Here is a 14,891-nt window from a genome sequence, read left to right on the forward strand (position 1 = left end):
GTTGTCTTGCGTTAAAAATTAAATCGTCATACCATCATCACATATTATCGTCTCGACTCTTGATTTACGAAATATAAACCAGGTTGAAAGTTTAATTACTAAAAAAATGAAAAAGGGGGGTGAAAATATGCGATGCAAGTCAATATTCAAGAAAAAAAAAACTGCATCCAGCTTCCTTTAAGAGCAGTCTGAGAAGAGAAGCGGAAACTAAAATAAAATCCTCAACCTGCCGTCTGACATATACTCTCACTCATAAGAAAAACAAAGTCACTTCAGTTGAGACAACATTGTAATTTCTAACAAAAACTTCTGTAGCCTGTAGCTGTAGGGCACCTCTCCCAACACATTCTGAGGGCCATTCCAAAATGGAAGATTAATTATTAGACCTTTTTATCATAAAATACGCTACGCTTTTTTAACCCCTATGAGTCCCCATGAGGTCATGACTATTTCTTTTAGTCTAAACAATAGTAACATCATCAACTAATTCTCAACAACCTCGATGAGAGTTTGCTCGTAATCGCTTGGAGCCACGAACCCATGGAGATTCATCACTGTTGCAGCTACATTGGCGAGCCCACCATCAAGAACATCCTTGCGGAATCTGACCCCAGGCAGCAGTCCAGGACCACCAATCGCTATTGGTACCTGCACGTCATCATCATCCAAACACATTAACATACTGAAACTTCTTCAGTAACAATTGACCTCTCCTATGAATTAAACCCCAATAACTCAACTCATACACCATCTCACTTCTGTGAACAGTCTAATTAGTAGGACAATCATTGCACATAGACCACAATACCCAGCCAAATTTCAAAATAAATAACAAATCTTGACTCATCTCAACAGTTGCTGCTACAAGAAGAAAGATGAGTAGGTGCAGTTTCTGTGCTAAAGCCCAATCCACATAAAATACGGGAAAACCAAGCATAAGCAATACAATACAGTACTACTGATTAATAGGACAAGCCTCAATTCACACTAGCTTTATATGGGTGGGTATAGAGTGTCGCACACTAGCTTATATGGGTGAAATGCCAAGACAGATCAGAGTCAACTTACAGGTTGAAGAGTGTGAGAAGTGAGGATTTGAATCTTTCCACTCTTGTCAAGAAGAGGTTGCCCACGCTTGTCCCTTTTCACCATGTCCTCAGCATTCCCATGATCTGCTGTAACAACATAAATGCCACCCACTTGCTCTATCGCATCAAGGATCATCTGAAAACAAAGAGGTAGAGTTAAAATCAGTGAAAGTTGTTGGTGTGACCATAAGTGTAACAAATTATGAAAATACAACATTTGAAAGAGAGTGGCCCTTCGTATAATCGACTAGAAGCTTCAACAGTGGTCACAATATTAGTTTCTTCAATGTTAAAGAAGCAACAATATTGCAGTAGGACAAATCCATTTCCAAGTACCAATGCTCATTCTACTCTTTTTACATATTCTCTATTATAAACCCAATAAAAAAGCAGTAAAAAATGGAGCTCCCGCATCTCAGCACACCTCCATGCCCTCTCCCACTCTCGTAACAATCTAATAAAAAATAGTTATTGAATTGCTTAAATATATCAAATGATAAGAGTTTGGTCAATAAAAAGCATGACAAAGTTGATTGACCTTTTACTTATCAATGTGCACAGTATGTCCTACCTGCTAATAAAATACATTTTCTTATTTTAGACTAATTAAATACCTTGACAGCTTCATCAGCGGCTTTGCAAGCCACGACTGTTGCCTCAATGTCTCCAGTATGCCCCACCATGTCACCATTAGGTAGGTTTACACGTACCTAAACAAAAGGGAGAGGATAAGAACAAATACAATAATAAGTGATCTATTTGGCACAACTCCTCTCCCCCAATAGCATATGATGTGTTCAAAATTACCTGGTGGAACTTGCCACTAAGAATTGCATCCCTTGCCTTCTCAGCAATCTCCAATGCCTTCATTTTTGGTTGGACATTGAACGTAATTCCACTGTCACTGGGAATTTCCACATACTCCTCCATTTCTTCATTAAAATACCCAGATCGATTCCCATTCCAGAAAAAAGTGACATGACCAAATTTCACAGTCTCACTGTGTAACAGAAGATATAGTGGCATTAGACTAAAAATAACAAGTCAACAACATAGCAAGAGAGCGAGCGAGCGAGTGAGAGAGAGAGCGAGAGAGAGAGAGAGAGAGAGCGAGCGAGAGAGCGAGAGAGAGAGAGAGAGAAAGAGAGAGATATCCAATGTGTAAAAGGCATCAAGTAACCTCTACCCAAATCAGCCTGCTTTTTTTGTACCACCTAGGCCTAATGCTCCCTGGAACCTAAACCAAACAAATGAGAATTTCCTGGTCCATGGACGCATGACTTAGTAGTCTATGATGACTAATTCACTGAATAAAATAACAGAGTTTGTCAGAACTTCCCCAACTCATGGACCTTACAAGTCAAGTAGTGAACCAATTGCAAGCCCAAGAAGAAAGGTCCATGACAATCAAATCAACATAAACTCACACCTGGTTTCATCAAAATGAATTCTCTATTTTGTTTCTTTGTTTTTTTTTTCAGGATCATTCCACCCTGGTTTCATCAAAGTCTTGTTGTACATGTTCAAGAGAACTAGACCACTCCTTTGGCTCAGTTCCTCTAACATCACATACAACCTAGTGCCCCATAGTAGACCAAGACCCTCACGGCCTCACCACTCCTTTGGCTCAGTTCCACCCAACTTAGTAGTCTATGATGACTAATTCACTGAATAAAATAACAGAGTTTGTCAGAACTTCCCCAACTCATGGACCTTACAAGTCAAGTAGTGAACCAATTGCAAGCCCAAGAAGAAAGGTCCATGACAATCAAATCAACATAAACTCACACCTGGTTTCATCAAAATGAATTCTCTATTTTGTTTCTTTTTTTTTTTTCAGGATCATTCCACCCTGCACAACATGCATCAACCAGTCCTATACTCAATTAAATATCTTAAAAAGATTCGTCAGTTTTTTAACTGAAAATTTTAGTTTTTATAAGATCAACTATAAATAGTTTAATGCTGCATGTCTCTGAAGGGACATATAAACTTTTGCTGTTTGAATGAAAACACTCCCTCCATGAGTTTCTCTTTTGCTGTTTGATGCTTCCAGAAGGTGGACAATAAATACACCGACTTTGACCACGTGAACTGAAATATCCTATTCTTGTTATAGGTAAGAGCTTCTAATAAACTATTCTTTAACCCCTTCGTGGCTCCATTTTTTCTTCAATGATAGCTACCAGAAAATTTTCTTATTTTACCTGTTCAAAGAAAAAGAAAATTTATTTAATACCACAAAAGTCTTGTTGTACATGTTCAAGAGAACTAGACCACTCCTTTGGCTCAGTTCCTCTAACATCACATACAACCTAGTGCCCCATAGTAGACCAAGACCCTCACGGCCTCACCCACCCAAGTGAGCCTGTCATTCCTTTGTATCTTTCTCCAGTTAACACGTACATTCAGAACCCCCAAAACCAAAATTCTATAATAGTCCCTACCATTATTTTCTCTTGCTTCGATTTTAATTTTCCTCCTAGACCTCATCCACTGCACAGATTGACAGACACCTCCAGAACACCCAAAAGTGGATGGTAGCCCTGTGGTGGTAAGTTTTTTCTCACTTAGTTTCCATTGCAAAAATTAAGATAGTAAGCTCAAGAATAAAGAAAATATGGTTTCCGACAGCAGAACTGGAGAAAGTCAATCTAGTTAAAAGAACTACTCAAATTTTTATAGCTCCATACGTTTCCCTTGAGTTTATCATAAATTGGGTGGCCTTGGGTGGTCAGGCCATAATGAGTAGAATTGCAAGACAAGCTCTCATATCCAGATACAGGAAACAGGGTTACAACTTACAACTCTCTATTTCCTAAAACCCTGGATATGGATCGAGTAGGAGTATCCTATTGTTTATATAATGCTTTTATATATAGTCTTTAAAGCAAATTTCATTTTCTCGATACTAATGTCTTGAAAAATACCAGTTTATATGTTTCCTAAGTGTTAATTCTATCTAGAAATGTCTGTGCAGTATCCAATGTCATATCAGGTCAATATCGTGTCTCATACCGGTAGCCAGGCATGTACAAAATGGCCCCCACTTCAAGAAGCTAACTAAAGCATCTACTTACAAAATTCGATGAGACTATCACCTGAAAGTTTTTATTCTTGGAAATTATATTTGAATAAGAATCACTAAAAACTAAGTAGATAGAGATTTTAAAAAATAACATGGTTTCATCTCACCTGCATGCAAAAGTCCGGACACCATTGTGCACCAAATATTCACCAGAGGTCCTCTCTATCTCTGGAGGAGAGACAAGGTAATGGGATGGAAGTTTTAACTCGCCATCATATTGAAGCATTCCTGCATAGCGGATCTTTGGAAATCGAACACGATCAAATTTATCAAAGTTTTCATACTCAAGTGCCTTTGCAGGCATGACCATACGATCTGCACGGAAGTTAAATGTCACAACAGCATCACCATCCACAATTGGGCCCACAGCCTTCCCACTCTCGTCAACTATAACAAATGGAGGCAAGTATTGGTCATTGGCTTTGGGTTCCTCCCTCAACTTTTTGACAGCTTCCAAGGCACTTCTAAACTTGTGCGGTGCTTCACCAAGAACCTGAGCATCCCATCCTCTTTTCACCACACCCCAGTCATTCTGCAGAAAAGAAGCAACTAAAATTCTTTTGTTGACAAGCATGAATAATCAAGCTATGAATTTATACTGTGGTCATTCAACTGACCAACCCAGAACATCTAAAGCAGTAAATACCAAATAACAATATGATTAGTTGGTTTGACCATCCCATGAACTTTTATTATCTAGGATTACTTTCTCCACACTATTCCTGTTCTTAGAAAAATGTAACAAATTGGCAGGATATATCATCTATCCATGAAAAACAACATGCCCTCAACTGGAAGGACATCCAGGGTTTCTCCTGGATGATGTCAGTTTTTTAGATTCTCAAACAACATCAACAACTCAACATCAAATATACTAACCCACCTCATAACGATCCATTGTGACATACATGCGACCCCCACCAGAGGCAATCTTTGCATCAATGCCTTTCTCTCGTAACTGTGCAAGATCATTCTCAAGAATCTCAACAAAGCCTACACTTGAACCATCAAGAACATCACGACCATCAGTGAGAATATGAACACGGATTCTCTTTGCACCGTTTTCGCTGGATCCTTTTAGAAGCAACTGTACCAAAAAAATATGACAATTGTCATGGAAAGAGAACCTAGAACAGATGGCACCGACAAAGACTTCTACCACAAAACATACCTGCAGCTGATCAAGCCGGGAGTGGACACCCCCATCACTCAATAATCCGATGAGGTGCAATGTGCCAGATCCAAAACATTCCTTAATGTAATTAAAACCTTCTCCTTCATAGATTTTTCCTGAGGCAAGAGCAATGTCCACAAGTTTTGCACTGCATTCAGAATGAATTAAAAAATCAGTACTGGCAGTTCACTTGACAAATGATACCAATTCCAATAATATTTAAACCTACATGTGTCAGTATATGGGACCTATGTATCACATGGAGACTTCATAAAAAACAAATGGAAATATATCTAGACAAATATTTCATAAGTTAATAGTATGTTTCTAAATAACAATTTTATCAATTTATGTGTCTAAAACAATATAGTTTTTTTTTTCAAAAGGTAAACAATGAGTGTAATTAAGATGGTAAACAATTCAGGAGATTTAATGATGAAGCATTCTATGTAGTTGTTTGCTTGCTTTTCCCTTTTAATTAATAGTTATTGAGGCATCTAGGTGACAGTGGAGCACCTAGTCACAATTTTGCAAATAAAAAAAACATAAATTCTAGGTTTTTTGAAGGCAATTCTAGGTTAATTCCCCAATTTTACATACCGGTCAACATGTATAAATTGAAAAAAAAAATGGCAATGCTCTTTACTAATAACATTATATTTCTGCAAATTGCATCAGAAACAAAATATAGTTTAATTTTAACACTTCAAACACAACAGTACAAAATACTGAGTAATTAATACAGCAATCTTTTACCAATAACTGGAATTTTCATCAAGAGATTAAAAGAGAATTAGAAAGTGTACAGAAAACAATTGGATATAAAAACAGCTTATCTCCAATACCCTAGTGCTTTACAACTGAGCCCAAAACATTTATTTCCTCTTAACCCCTTTTTTCCATAAGAGTCGGCCATGTTGTTAGCCGTCCTTTGCAGCCATTGAATTTTAATATGCATGGCCCTGGTTACCTATTTAAACTTTTTGAACTCAATTCTGTATATCCACAAATCAAAGAGCCAGCAATTGCATGTCAAAAGATAAGCAAGGAGTCTAAGTTTTAAACTAGTATAAAAATTAAGAGAGTGTAACAAGTAGAGAAAAAGAACGAGGCAAAGCCGTTCCTCTATCTAATGAAAGAGAGAAAGAGAGATTGTAGAAAAAAGAAGATAAGTTTTATCATTCTCTTCTTAAATAATGTACATAACAATTTTTTCTGATAAGTGGTAATAACAACATAAAATATGATAGATTAACACAATAGTGAGAACAATGTAGATAATAATACATGTTTTACCTTCTACAAAAACTGCCTTGTAATTTTTGTCACCTAAAGCATGTGCCTTATTTCCTATGTGGATGCTTAGTCACATAGACAGGTCCCTTTTTTGTACAAGTAGCACTTGAAAATAAAGAGACAAATAGCTAACCTAGTTACCTAAGAAGAACAACCACATGTATCCAACCACCTCAACCGAGTTTCAGAAAACGGAATATCATAAGACAGGTGGGAAAAAAAAAAGATAAGATTGTTCAATTCTAGAAGTATCCATTCCTAATGATTTCACTATAAGAAATAGTAGCACAACAACAATTAGTCAAAATAGACTTGGTAAAAGGCAAGCACCCTCTGAAGACAGTTTCCAAATGCATATAGAAAGAATGATGCCATTTTCATGGGAAACGGGAAAGCTAGTCTTAAAGGTCATGATGCAAAGCCAACTGTTTTACCCAAACACAAAATGGACAAGGTGTCAGGCAGGGAATTTTACTAGAAATTGAATTTTTCCAATATAGACAAATGATTCATTTTAATGTATATTTGAAACAAAGACCAGTCCATATCATCCAAGTCACTCACGCAAACCTTCTGACATGCTGCATTCATTCGTTGAAAAGGGTTCTAATGCATGTTTTGGATGGTATAGATGCCAGAGAGACTGACCAAAATGATCAGCCCGGAATTTGAAACATACCTCAAGCAACTATAAAACATTGGTCATGAAACAGAACAATACCCAAAAGAAGCAAAAGGAAATAGAAAGAGGGCCTTTGGCACTAAAGCCATGGATGTTCTACTCTAAACTAAGATTTTAATTGGTTGAAACATTCTTTTTATAAATCACGTGATTTTTTATCAATTTTTTATAAATCACATGTTAACTCAACATTTCAAAAAAATAAAAACATAAGTATTCCATCTCAATTATCACCATTAGGCTACCTCTTCTAAAATCAGTGTTGTCTGACACTCTGACTCATTTGGTGACATGGGCAAATAAATATCATCAATGATGTATTTTATTTGTAAGTCAGCTTCAAAGTTAACTCCTTAACAATATCATATTAAAAACAATTCAAAGTAGAAAAATTTACCCTTGGGCATAAATCCGCCCAGCACCAAGTGCATTATGACCAACCTCACTGTTACCCATGTCATCCTCAGTTGGAAGCCCTACTGCTGTACCATGAGCCCTCACCAACCTCCATTTTTCCGGTGCACCCTTCAAAGAAGAAAAATGACTAATTATTCCATTGTCTGACTGGCAAAATGCACAAAACATTCTGAAATGGCAGAACCGATTTCAATAATCCTAGCTTAAAAATGACAAAAGACGATGTTTCTGAGATTTTTGTTGTTTTTTCTTTATATAGAAAGGAAGCATATATGGGGAATTATATTGTACTGCAAAAATAGCAATTTGCAATCATGGGATACAAGAATAACATAGGCAATCCACCTACGGGAAGATCAAATTCTATAATGATGGAAGGCACCTACCCAGTACTCAATGATAGTTTTTTTCCTCATAAACACTAAAACACATCCAGAAGAGAAAGGATGGCTGAAATATAAATTTTTATAACCGTGCAGCTCAAACAAACTTACAAAAAATTGATTAGACAATGAAAATCAGTAAAATGAACTATGCAAACCATCTAAAGTATGAAACGATTCCAAATTACTGAACAAATGTAAATAAGAATCACAGAATGTGAAAGCATAAGAGTGGAGAAGCCGATCAAGTACTGTATTAAATCAGAATTAAAAACGCATAAAATGCAACCCATTAACAACGATACGAAAAGGCGGAAAAAGAACAAAAGCCCAACAAGGAAGGAGATATTAAAAGCTACTGAAAGGAAAATCTTTTTTTTTTTCTTCTATTGTTTCTGGTTTTACCTTTTTGAGAGAATCCATTGTAGGGGTCTCAGCGACATGGATGCAGTTATACTTATCAGGATTGGCTTCACCCCATCCATCCAAGACGACCACGGCTACAGCCTTCCCCTTGGGGAGCTTCGGGTGATCCGCCAATTTCCATGAAAAATCAGAGCTACCCATCTCACTAACAAATCAAAAACCAAAAAATTCCAACTTCAGATTAAAAAAAAAAAAAAAAGAAACCTAGATCTTGGATGCAACCGAGATCACAATTCAACAAACTGAAATGAATCCGAAGACCAATCAACCAAAAAAGAAGAAAAGAAATCGCGCACCTTGTATGCCGGTAAGTGTGATTAAGCAAAGGGAGATTTGTTTTCGGGAGAGGAGAGCAAGAAAGAACGGTTTGGGAATTTGATGGGAGGAGATGTATATATAATTGTTGAGATTAGGGCAGTCAGAGAAAGAGAGAGGGAGAGAGTCCTAAAAGGTGGAGCGAAAACGATGGACGGGTGTATGATTCGGCCTCCAGTTTTTCTGTTCAGAAAATACACGTATTCATTTTACGAGGGAAGTGATTTGGGCACACCTCTTTCATCCTTCACGAAAACACCCTTATTGAAATGTTAAAAAGACCAAACATTGGCACCACAACGTAGATCTAATCATCTAACTTCTGTTTCAAGGTTTAAGGGTGATTGCGTTTGGACGCGGCATAGAACGTCATCGATTTAGTCACGTAGAACTTTGAGTGGACCGTTATAACGCCCACTAGGTACTCTTTAATATTGAACTTCATCAAAACTTTTGAGTGGGAATTGAGTCCGTCCTACCTAACTTAGTCCAAAACCATTTAATGGACTGTTTTGATCCAAGAAATAAATACAATATTTTATCTCTATCTTTCTTCTATGAATTAGGGAAAATCAAATTGAAAGATTTTATACTATACTAGTAATTTGTTGTATGTAACAATTTTATATAACAATAACAACAATAAAAAAAATAACTTTTATCGAAATCCATGAAACAAAGATGAATAACTAAAGCAAGGTGTCTAGGAGATATTAAATTTGTATTATATTTTTCCCACTAATAACAATACTTTTTATTTCATGCTTATTTTTATTAATATTAGAGGTGTTCACAGAAAACTACAAATTCTGTATTTTTTATAATTTTTATCTTTATTTTTATTATTTAATTATAACACCCTAACATTACTCATATAAAAAAATATTGTTCAACACTTAACTTTGTTTAATATGATAAATGTATAATATTAGAGATTTATCTTTTATATAAATCCCTATATTCTATCTATTTTTATATTTTATTATTTAATTATGACATCATGGGTTAACCAATTTGACCTAAAAGGTTGAACTAGTGACCCACCATTCTAACAAAAAAGAATTTCATTTTTAATTGACTTTAATTTTTGTATTTAATTTCTATCATTATTAAAACACTTCTTGCTTATCATGCTTATTTTTATTTAATATGATGAATATATAATATTAGAGATGTATCCAAAATTTCCAATGAAACTTTTTGTGTTTTTTTGAAACTCTTATATGTTTATATATTCTTAATTTTTATTATTTAATTATGACATTATGAGTTAACCCATTTAATGTGGATGGTTGGACTGCTTACCTACCATTCATTTTCAAGTCAGTTCTAGGGGTGTCCACGATTCAATTAACCGAACCATGGGCATATTTTGCAAACTGAACCGGTGGTACCCATTTTTCCATTTCTCCAAACTAAAACTGAACCAGTACCACTGGTTAATCGGTCTGCCGGTTTTGGTTTTTGATCGGTTCGGTTCTTCGGTTTTATATATATATTATACAAATATATGTATGATATTATATTATAAATTATAAATGATATATAATATATTATAAATATTTTAAAAATATATAATATATTTATAAATAGATTATTATAAATATAATATAAGTATATATTTATATATAATGAATATATATTTATATATAATATATAGAAAATATGTGACATATATTAAAAATATATATAAAATATACACATAAATATATATACCAGTCGGCTCAGTTAACCGCCGATTTTTTGTAGGTTAACTGAAAAGCGAACCGGTCCTTCGGTCTTTCAAAAATTCCAAACCGAAATTGAACTGATCGGTTTGATTAACCGCATTTTGTGGTTCATTTTTCTCGGTTCGGTTTGGTTTTTTGGTTTTTCATGGACACCCCTAGTCAGTTCTAAAACATGAGTTTTATATTGTTAAGTTATTGGATATGAATTTAATTAGTAGAATTTGTTGGTAAAAACTAAAAATACTTGAAGTATAGGATTTAATGAGAGAGAATCTGAATTAACAATTAAAATATAAGATTTAATGAATGGGAATGGAATGAAGTGAAAAGTAATAGTTCAAATTAGATTTTATGACATGGTAGTTATAGAGAGACCAAATTCAAAATCGTGGGTGTTTTAGTTAAGGATTTAATGAGAACAAATGGGAGTTAACCCCTTAAGGAGAGGGTGTTAAACAAAAGTAGTAGTTTGAGTTATGATTTATACCCTTACAATTAAAGAGGGACTAAATTCAGAACCAAAGGTATCTTAGTTATGGAAAAACAACAATGATCATTTATTTAACATACCTTGGATTCTAAGAAAATTGGAGTAAAGAGTTATTTGTGCTATAGGCTGCCATTGGAAACAATGCAAAAAAGAGTGTAAATGCAAACATTCGGAGTGCATTATGGTCCATACAAATGCAAAGTTGGGTTTGTTTTGCATTGACACTTACAATATGACTTTTAGTTGTAATGGATGCAAACATGAATCCCGATATAGAAATATACTTTTTCTAACATTAACCACTATATATGAATGCATTTTTACTTCTTTTTTTAAATTTAAAGTTACTTCTCATTTTAGGTGTAAACAGGGATTGGAAATTGGGTTTTAAGTCATTATCAATACACAAATGCTTTCTTGCCAAACATCAACAAAATTGAACTAGAATGCATATTTACACTGAATCGGCATTTACACCCTATTTGTACCATTTCCAAATGCAGCCATAGGGAATTTAGAATCATACCCTTTTCAGCTTAGACACTTTGATAAGAACCCACTAGACGACCTGCTCTAGGAACTCTTGATTCAATTTGTTATGCGCACCCAGAAGCTAGAAAACAAGTTGTAGTTGATCAGATTAAAACCTTAAGGAAACTAAGTCCTCAAAGAATCCAATCTTGAAGGCGCCACAAAGGTTGATCACTCCCTTGAAAAGTCAAGATATTGTATTCCATCAAGAACACAAGAAGGCAAAGCTAAGCTTGCTGAAAATACCTCTCTATTATTGATGATCTCGTTTTACATAGTTGTAGCCTTTATATAGGCATGTAAACATCATTATCTTATAAGGAAACTCCTAATCTAATCATGTAAACATCATTATTTTATGAGGAAACTCCTAACTAATGAGAATCCCTTTAATTTAGGAAAACAAATCTGCCTTGATATAAGAAACATTCTAAAAGACTATAACTAATGACAACTAAGCATAGAAAAGTCAAAGTAAAACAAAACAAAACAAAACAAAAACAAGCTCAACAAGACAAACAAGCCCATCAATACATCTTAGCATGCGGATTGGGCCTTTCCTTATCATGTCCATGCGCCTTGGTCTTATGTCATGGATTCCAAGCTTTGTTCTTCCAAATCTAAGCCTTGTACATCGTCTTGCACATAAAGATAAATGATTATCCTTGGTGAAGCTTTGGCAACTTTTAGAACAGTCTTAGAATCTTCTAGAACAATATCTTTGTCATGCACTTCCATGATTAAGCCTTGTAAAGCCTCTTTCATCATCTTTGTCCTTGCCCTAGTCATTGGACCACCGATTCCTTGCAAAGGATCTTGAGAATATTTGGGAATATTAGCTTAAGCCATTTGGCCAGCACCTCGATCTCCATTACACTTCGACCGTTATCAAACAACACCTTATAATGGATGGTTTGTACTAAGATTTCTTCATTTTAGACTATGGTTTAAATCATTGAAACTCCTACTTAGTTTATGAGAGTAAGGTTACAATCATGTCAAAAATGCGTTTCTAGAATTTTCAAAAATGTTTTTCAAACCACATTTGCACCAACCCTTAAAATTGGTGTTAATATGAATGGTGCAAATTGATGGTGCACGATCTAGATACTCCTAACTGGAAGATGATCCGAACTCCAGTTGTGCGGTGAGTTGGACCAAGCTACAAAATAGTAGATCAAAGAACCCGGGGTGGCTAACCTGACGAGGTCGCTCTGATGCTTAAGTCAGTACTATACCATGGATGCGAGTTAAATACTTGAGTGCTTGAATGCTAGTGAGTAAGTAATCACGTGTACCTTTGCCTTGGGGTTTCATGTCCTTATATAATGGAGTAGTCATGGGCCTTATGAAAGAGCTTTGGGATCTTCGGGCTATGCGGATAAGATCTGTTCCATTTTTGAAGGAGATCGATGTGTTGATAAGGTTTATCGTTTACCTTCGACTCAGGCGGAGGTAGGATGAGTCTCGTCGTGATCCGAGAAATTCGGGGTCCGTTGGGCCTTTGGAGTCGATTACATGGCGTTTCAGTTCTTTAACTCCGAACTGGTACTTCGATTTTTTAGTCTCGCATTGGATTGGATGTCAAGGTGTCTCTATGCCGAGGAGGTTGAATATCCGAGCTCCGAATGTTGCGGGCTGGTTCGTTTGGCTGATTTGTCACCCTTCGAGCAGATCGCGTCTACGTGTCCCCTTCTTACTAGGTCATGCCAAATCACCCTTCATCACAAAGACTAAATACATATTTCAATACTACCATGCATTGGATTATACAACTAATATGACCAATTGTTGGTGGCTCAATTGGTAGGATCATTGTAACGAAGAGTTAGGATCAAATTCTTGTTGTTATTAGGGATGGCAATCTTCCCCGTCCCCGATGAGGTCGGGGTCAAGGATGGGGCTAACACTGAATCCCCAATCGGGGATGGGGAATGCAATCCCCACCTCGCCCCATATATATATATATATTATAATATTATAATATTATATATATATTATAATATTATAATATTATATATTACATATATAATATTATATATTATTTGATTAACAAACAACAATTTCAATTAACAATTAATTAAACATTACACAAATTACAAAAACTCAAAAAGAGTAAAAAAGTAAAAGACTAAAAAGACAAAAACTTAAAACTCTCGAGAGACTCTCTTCTACTACCATTTGACAAACAAAGAAGAAAGAACAGAGGTGGCAACTGAAAGCCTAAAACTCAAAACCCTAGTACCCTATTCTTCTTCCGTTGATCAGTTCTTCCTTCTTTGTCTATCGTCGTCGACCGTCGTCGCCAATTGGCACTCTCTCTCTCTCTATGCTTTCGATTTCTGATTTTTGAAATCTCAAACAGAGTACAGATCTAAATCTATTCACAAGTCGCAAGTATGGAGTCTCTCTCTCAAGTCGGGGATTTGGGTCTCCAACAGTGAACTCATCCCTGTCAGGGCTGGGGATAGAGGATAATTTCTTTCTCCGACAGGGATTGGGGACAGGGATGGGGGTGGGGGTGGGGGTCGGGGATGGGGAATGTATCCCCCGCCCTGAACCCACCCCGTGGCCATTCCTAGCTGCTATCAGTTTTTTTCTTTCTCTTTTGTGTTTTATTGGGTGGGGGGTATGGGTATAGGAGATGGCTAAAAAACAAAAAGACTAGACAACCAATATGTAATTGGTTATGTTGCATTTGTAGTTGTGGAAGATATAATTGGAGATGCATTGAGAAAATTCAAATTCTAGTTATTTATAAGATTAGAAAACATTTATCCAAAATCACTAATAAACCATTCTCCAACATGTAATTTATCATCATCATCTAAGCATTGTCTCATTTATATGAGATTAGCTACATGGATCCTATTTCGCCGTGTGACTGTAGGATACAAGTGATTTTGGATGAACAGGGTCTAATATGTAATTGATTATGTTAAATACAAGTGAAAGGGAGGTAGAAAAACAACTAAGATTTTCTTCATGTGTGACTGTAGTGTATTGTGGACAACAAATTTCGACCCTTTCTTTATAATGCGTCACCTTTGGGTTATTTGGGCTTAGTTTGGAAGGAGTACACATGCAAATATGTAGACTGCAAAACTTTATATTTTGTATTATTTTTTATGTTTTTTGCATTGTACATATTTGTATTTGTAGTCTTTCCAAAGTGAGTCTAAATAAAGTGGTAAATACTTATTTTTAAAGAAAGTGAGGCTCAGTTTGGAAGGAGTACAAATATAAATATGTACAATACAAATATATACAG

The 14,891-nt window shown here is 35.6% G+C and overlaps 1 protein-coding gene across 1 annotated transcript; it reads right to left on the minus strand.

The window, feature by feature from the left end:
- Nucleotides 1-208: 208 nt before the first annotated feature.
- Nucleotides 209-9,118, minus strand: LOC104612943 (2,3-bisphosphoglycerate-independent phosphoglycerate mutase). The gene is made up of 10 exons (XM_010280607.3): nucleotides 8,851-9,118; nucleotides 8,534-8,699; nucleotides 7,726-7,853; nucleotides 5,348-5,498; nucleotides 5,060-5,263; nucleotides 4,284-4,708; nucleotides 1,896-2,088; nucleotides 1,703-1,798; nucleotides 1,069-1,224; nucleotides 209-648 (listed from the first exon to the last, which is right to left on the minus strand). Exons 2-10 carry the CDS (start codon nucleotides 8,693-8,695, stop codon nucleotides 484-486), a joined length of 1,680 nt encoding a protein of 559 aa, XP_010278909.1. The 5' UTR covers nucleotides 8,696-8,699; nucleotides 8,851-9,118; the 3' UTR covers nucleotides 209-483.
- Nucleotides 9,119-14,891: the final 5,773 nt, after the last annotated feature.

The sequence above is a fragment of the Nelumbo nucifera genome, chromosome 5, assembly GCF_055504915.1.
Source record: "Nelumbo nucifera cultivar China Antique chromosome 5, China Antique-T2T, whole genome shotgun sequence".
Classification (NCBI taxonomy): Eukaryota; Viridiplantae; Streptophyta; class Magnoliopsida; order Proteales; family Nelumbonaceae; genus Nelumbo; species Nelumbo nucifera.

What these genes read in the sequence shown, in the direction of transcription:
- LOC104612943 (XM_010280607.3), bottom strand. Translation starts at nt 8,695, where the DNA reads ATGGGTAGCTCTGATTTTTCATGGAAATTGGCGGATCACCCGAAGCTC. An exon ending in CAATGGATTCTCTCAAAAAG is followed by an intron (nt 7,854 to 8,533) that starts GTAAAACCAGAA and finishes TCTTCTTTGAAG; the next exon opens with GGTGCACCGGAAAAATGGAG. An exon ending in CCCGGCTTGATCAGCTGCAG is followed by an intron (nt 5,264 to 5,347) that starts GTATGTTTTGTG and finishes TTTTTGGTACAG; the next exon opens with TTGCTTCTAAAAGGATCCAG.